This window comes from Sinocyclocheilus rhinocerous, unplaced genomic scaffold (assembly GCF_001515625.1).
Source record: "Sinocyclocheilus rhinocerous isolate Xijiao unplaced genomic scaffold, SAMN03320098_v1.1 scaffold22, whole genome shotgun sequence".
Lineage (NCBI taxonomy): Eukaryota > Metazoa > Chordata > Actinopteri > Cypriniformes > Cyprinidae > Sinocyclocheilus > Sinocyclocheilus rhinocerous.
Genome location: NW_015642832.1, coordinates 280879 through 285371, shown reverse-complemented (window position 1 = coordinate 285371; position 4493 = coordinate 280879). Strand labels below are relative to the sequence as shown.

The window sequence follows — 4493 nt, the reverse complement described above, 5'->3', positions numbered from 1 at the left end:
TTTTATAGCTGGGACCGCTCCATCTTTCAGTATCAAACAATGTGCAAATCCAGAGTCGAACTGGACCTTGTTTATAAAACGTTCGTCAACAAACACAAAAACTGACACTCCGTTGCTGCCCATATAAGGAGTTCCACCCTCGTTTACGTCATTAAGAGCCACGATCGAACAAAACTCTGGAAACGTGTACGAACCCGGAAGTAAGATTTTTGGCACAGAAATACTCTGTCATAGTCCAAATTGTTTTTTTGAAACTTTGTCCATGCTTAGCATGAGAATCCAACTCTTTAACAGTGTAAACAACTCTGAATGCATGAAACAGCATTGTACCCCCCCCTAAAATAATTAATTTCTATAAACAATTAAACCTTATTTGAAATTAATTTGATACTTTTAGTAAGTAGTGTTCAGACTAAAACTGCCATTTATAACTAAGAATATTATTAAACTTACAATCCATAATAACTTGTATTTTGTAAAATTATTATGTGTATTTTATGGTGTCTGAGTACAAAAGGTGGAGATGCCAAATGTTTCCTAATACACACTTCATATCACTGGGGTTTGTTCTGGTTGCTCTGGGTCCATAACATCACCGTTCGTGATGCAGATGTTGACCTCAGCAAGCAGACCTTGCTGGAGAAGCGTGGACTCAAATGCTTTAAAAGAGGGGACACCACAAGACTGCCAAATGACCATTCATTGCTCAGTGACCTTCCGAGTGACGATAATGAACACACTGTTGAATTGGATTTGTGAGTGGCTCTCTGTATGGAGTGATAAGGGAGATTGGGAAGCTTAGCCACCATCCCCAGTGATGTGGTTTCCCTCCGGTGGTTATAATCCTTTTAAATATGTGCGCTTCCAAGTGCTCTTGAATCATAACTAAGAGAAATGTCCATATATTTGCATGTGCCTTATGTATAGGCTATCCATGTATAACACTGGTCAGTGAACTCATAAAGTACTGTATGTCTCACAAGGTTGCAACAGTTTGTTGGACTTGAAAAGTGAGAGATCCCACCAAAGCAATGGGGAAAATTAAACATGTTTGTCAAGTTTTGTAAGTCCTTTAACAATAATGTTAAAAATTTTTTTTACCTATGCCATCAAATGTTATTGGCTATGAATTTTATTTAGTTTGATTCACTGATTTGCATTTTATCAGCTATTTTATGTATCTCATGCCATCTAAAGACATGTAATTAATCTTCCTCCATTTATTTGATAGAGTAGGCCTACTGTTTCGATACAGATAACAGAAATATTGTGAAATATTATTTTAATTTTAAAAAACAGTTTTCCATTTGATCATTTTTAATTTTCAGCAGCCATTACTCCAGTCTTCAGTGTCACATGATCTTTCAGTAATCGTTCTAATATGTTGATTTGATGCTCAAGAAGCATTTCTTATTAACATCAATGTTGAAAACAGTTGTGCTGCTTCATATTTTTGTGGAAACATACATTCTTTTCAGGATTCTTTAATTAAACATTCAAAAGAACAGCATTTATTTGAAACATTATAAATGTCTTTACTCTTACTTTTGTTCAATTTATTGCATCCTTGCAGAATAAAAGTGTTAATTTCTTAAATATATAAAACATTATTGATCTTTAAACGGTTGTTAAAATACGAATAACAAATGTATTAACGGGCACTTGTTTATTTATTTATTTTTTATGATCTCAATAACAATGTCTGACATTATAGATTAAGTTTCTGGACTTCAGATAAATAAGCTACATTACCATCAAGGATTGAGTGCTAGATATTAACTCATGCTAGGCTAGATTATTATACCTCATTAGAATAATTATTGTCATGACTTAATTATTTCATACAAATGATACAGCACTTCAAACTCACCTCACATAGGGTGTCTACATTTATACCAACTGAATACTACTCATTCTGATTGTTATTTGTGCATCTGTTTAATTATATAAATTATTTTCAGTTAATTAACTGATTCATTTCGCCTGGTTTAGTGGTCCATACTGCTAAATTAAACACATTGCCAAATACCGGTCCTCCAACCAGTAAAACGGCATAAAGAATCAGCTGGGCTCATTTTAACGAGCAGATGGCAGTATGACTTTGAGCTGGTGAGTGGTTGTCAAGCCAGTGTGCACTTCACTCTAGAGACAGGCTTACAGCCTAGAAAAACATGATCACAGAAAAGCTATTATATGTATGATGTAAGCCAAAAACACGGGTGTTCAAAATTGAACACCAATCCATGTTTCTGTTTTTTAAGTGACTATATGCCATCTTTGCAACAGCAATTTCCTTGTTTTACTGGCTCTTGTCAGTTTTATTTCATAGTATTTATTGCATTTTTTTTCTCAAATCTTTCAAGGCCACTGCAGATCTATTACCAAAATCATAAAATGACTATACCATCTGTAGGGAAATGAATGGGTAAATAAAAAAAGACAAAATCATATTAAAGTTGAATAATTAAAGTTACTGACACTGTTGCTGGTTGTACTTCATTTTATTTATTTTTTTATTTACTAGCAACTATTAAGAAATATAAAGGCTTTTTTTTTTCATAGCTGCTCTCATGCTACAACCCTCAACCCATAACTTTAAAAATATAAAACTGATTTAAAATGGATGTATATGTATATGTATATGACAACTATGTATGCCAGGGAAATTATGTGTTAAACCAAACAGGAACAATCACGAAGAATTCTGTCCCAGTAAGAAAAAAAAAAGTTACGCTGAGGTTTTGAAATCTCATTTCGGCACAAAATATATAGATTACAAAATTAATCACTGAAATCATTCATTAAACAAAAATACAAATAAAAAGCACATGTAATAACACAATGATTGTTCCAACAATGAGTGCTTCACAGTCAAAGTAAACTCTAACAGTACAGTAAAATTTCCAGTGGAACCCAGTTTTTTATGTTATATTTTCGCTAAGATAATTGAATGCTGTATGTACGTTCATGTGATTAACACTTGTTTGCTACAGCTAAGAAATGTGTGCAATGCAATAACAATAATGACAAATAGTGTTTCCTAGTTTTGCACATGATAGGTATTAGAGCTTCCTTTTAAAAACAATTCATACTTGCACATTCATGTACTTCCACATCTACGCATCACTTCCTTACCTACTTAACATAACTAAGATTCTTTGGTCCCTGTGATTGGTGGCAAGTTTCTTGGACACGCAGATTAATTGTTCAGATTAATGTAATGCACTTTGGTTTTGTCAGAGGTGAACAATTGACTTAGTTGTTATTTTTCAGGCTCAGTTAAGTGTTGAGAGAAAAGGGCGTAAGGCACAGTTTAGGGTTCCCTTCATTTGCACTTGGATGTTGAGGCACTTAAGAAACAAACGGTATTACGTCTATCTCACTAGAATAAAATACCCAGCCACCCTCCTACCCCTCACTGGTTCCATTCAGGTCTTGTGGCCTTTAGGGATTTGATCATGATTCATAAAAACCCACACTCCCACATTCACACAGATGCAAACACACGTAAACACACACTGGTAATTGCACTTTGGTGGTCAGTATTCTTCTCTTCTACTTCGATTAGTTCACATATCCTGGGAGGAGTTACTCCACAGTCACAGATTTGGCCAGGTTTCTTGGGAAGTCCACCTGATGGGAATCAAATGACGATATGTAATGAAAATACAAGAAAATTAACATTAAAGATTCTGAAAAAAGCACTGCAGTTATGTATTGATCGTTTTGCATACAGTAGTTTATTTTAAATGGTAATGCAAAGTGCCAAATGAATAAAAAGATAGTATTATAATATTACAATAAAATACATTATAATAAAAATATAATTATAAAAATACAATATTCTATTTCAAAATTATGATTCTATAGATTATAGTTCAAGGATTAGTTATTGTAATTTTTTTTATTAGCTGTTTGAACTCTTTTTCTGACGGCACCCATTCACTGCAGAGGATCCATATGAGAGTCATGTAATACTAAATTGTTCCAAATCTGTTCTGCTGAAGAAACAAACTTATCTATATTTTGGATGGCCTGAGGGTGAGCCAATTTTCAGCATATTTTCATTTTTGGGTGAACTACTATATATAGTTCTATAACTATACAGTATATAACTGTTCTATAACTATTTTATATATAGTTATATGCAGTATACAAGGGTAGGTTTGCCATTTTCAACCAGCTTTGTATTGTTACAATGTCGGTAGTACAGTGCCGTGAAAAGGTTTTTGCCCCCTTCCTGTTTAGATTTTTTGCATATTTGTCGCACTTAAAAGATTCAGATCAAACTAATTTTAATATTACACAAAGACAATGCAAGTAAATACAAAATGCAGTTTTTAAATTATTATTTCATTTATTAAAGGGAAAAAAGCTGTCCAAACCTACCTGGCCCTACGTGAAAAATGTATTGCCCCCTTCTGTTAAATCATGAAAGAACTGTGATTAAGCACATTATTTTAGAAAGCTGAGTTAAATTTCACTAGCCACAC

The 4493-nt window shown here is 33.4% G+C and overlaps 1 protein-coding gene across 1 annotated transcript in view; it reads right to left on the bottom strand.

Moving 5' to 3' along the window:
• Window positions 1–2490: 2490 nt before the first annotated feature.
• LOC107756803 (glutamine--fructose-6-phosphate aminotransferase [isomerizing] 2-like) overlaps window positions 2491–4493 on the bottom strand; it is a 19657-nt gene continuing 17654 nt past the window's right edge. Inside the window, exon 19 of the mRNA XM_016574078.1 lies at window positions 2491–3633. Within this exon, the coding sequence (XP_016429564.1) occupies window positions 3589–3633 (45 nt within the window). The 3' untranslated portion in view covers window positions 2491–3588. The remainder of the gene's footprint in view (window positions 3634–4493) is intronic.